General features: G+C 61.0%; 1 protein-coding gene across 1 annotated transcript; it reads right to left on the reverse strand.

Moving 5' to 3' along the window:
• Positions 1 to 130: 130 nt before the first annotated feature.
• KVP17_005162 (uncharacterized protein) lies at positions 131 to 1,804 on the reverse strand (the record flags this gene model as incomplete). Its single annotated transcript, XM_068514967.1, has 1 exon — positions 131 to 1,804. The coding sequence occupies one exon, from the start codon at positions 1,802 to 1,804 to the stop codon at positions 131 to 133; it is 1,674 nt and encodes a 557-aa protein (XP_068373250.1).
• Positions 1,805 to 1,844: the final 40 nt, after the last annotated feature.

Genomic DNA, 1,844 nt, shown 5'->3' on the forward strand with positions numbered 1-1,844 from the left:
AAGTGACGTAGATACCTTAAGTGCGTGTCGTAAACAACTGTTTAATAAACCAAGAAACATGCATGGTACATGAGTGTGGGCCGACACTAGTCAGTAACAAACCCGACCAAGTTAGGTCTTGAAATACCGCTCAGCTCCCCCTTCCAGAACTGACTGTCGGGGTTGCTCGCTTAGCCGGGGGCGGCGTCGAAGCCGACGGCCGCTTGCGAGGGATGAGAGGTGTCGAAGTGGCGATTTCTTCATCGAACCGTGCTTCGAGGGCAGCCAGAGCCTCTGGGTCCATTCCCTTGGTGTAAGGGTCTGAACGCAGCCACTCGTGCCACTCGTCGCGCTGGATCTGACAAAGGGGAGGCTCCACGAAGGTGACATCCTGAATGTGCACCTTGTTCAGCTTCCTGGAGAGAAGCGACCTCACTGTCGCCGCCCGACCGTTGTCGGCGACTGTGATCACCCGGGAGGGCATGGTCCACTTCGGAACGGACTTGGGATGACTTCGGGACAGGGGAGTAGTGCGCAACAGCACCAGCTGCCCGGGCTCGAAGACCATCGGGGTCCTTTGGGTGACGTTGCGACGGGCCAGTTCCCGATCGCGAAGTCGTTGGGCTCTTCCTTGTACTTCGAGGCGGGTCTCCTGGAGGAGACGGAGACGCTCAGCGAGGCTCGCGGGACAACGGGAGTGCCGCCAGTCGTGCTCGAATCCAACGGAGGGATCCACGCCGAAACACAAGAAGAAAGGGCTTTCGCTGGTAGTTCCATGCATAGTACAGCGGTAGGAGAATAGTGCAGCGTCGAGGGCCTCCTTGAAGGAGAGGTCCTCCTCCGTGACGTGCTTAAGGAACGTCGACAGTCGGGGATGTAGAGCCTCGACCGGCGCGTTCCCTTCAGGGTGGTAAGGGGTCGAGTGCAGTAGCTTGACTCCAAGGCGGGTCGCCATCAATTCGAATAGCCGGCTCGTGAAGGCGGCGCCCTGGTCAGAAACTATCACACGAGGCGCACCGTAGCGACAGACCCATTCGCCGTAAAAGACCCGCATGGTGGTCTCGGCGGACTTGTCGGCCACGACTTGGGCCTCAGCCCATTTGGTGTGGGAGTCAATCATCGTCAGCACATTCCAAGTCTTCCCAGCGTAAGGGCAGCTCCAATGGTCTATATAGACCCTTCGGAACGGTCCCTCGATGGGGTGCGACTTCTGGAAGCCCTGCAAGTGCGTCGGGTCGACTCGGTTGCGCGAGCATGACGGGCAGGCCGCCAGGTGGGTACTCACGTCGTTGTGGATGCCAGGCCAGTTGTAGACCTTAAGCAGAGTCGAACGTGTCTTCTTGACTCCCGTGTGCTTGTAGGGGCAGAGGGAGTGACACGCCGCAATGGCCTCATGGCGCCAGCGTCCAGGCGGGATGTACACGCGGCCGTGATAGTACACGATGCCGTCTCGCCGAGAGTAGGCCTTGCCGACCGCGGTTTCGTCGTCTGCTTGGGCGGCGACGACCTGGGCCAACGTCGGCAAGAGTATCCGAGCGGCCCGGGTCGAGACTTCCCGGGGGTTCATGACGCGAGAGGGAGGAGGCTCCTTCGGAGGCGCCTTGGGGGAACGCTTCCCTCCGGAGGCCTTCTTCGGCCGAGAGGCCTCCGCAGGTGGCCTCTGCTTGGGGAGCGGCGAGGCTTCCCTTCCCGAAGATGCGGTGGGGTCGGAAGCGATGCAAGGGGAGCCGGCCGTGGGCTCCTCAGTCCAGCCCAAGATCCTAAGGATCCCGGTCTTCTCGTCCTCCTCATCGGACTCATCTGCGACCGTTCCGACCAGAGTCATACGTGACTCCAGGCCGGGGTCTGGGTCCGAGTCGAGGTAG

This window comes from the organism of the source record quoted next (assembly GCF_019968985.1).
Source record: "MAG: Porospora cf. gigantea B chromosome Unknown PgB_NODE_5563_length_1844_cov_195.312, whole genome shotgun sequence".
NCBI classification, from domain to species: domain Eukaryota; phylum Apicomplexa; class Conoidasida; order Eugregarinorida; family Porosporidae; genus Porospora; species Porospora cf. gigantea B.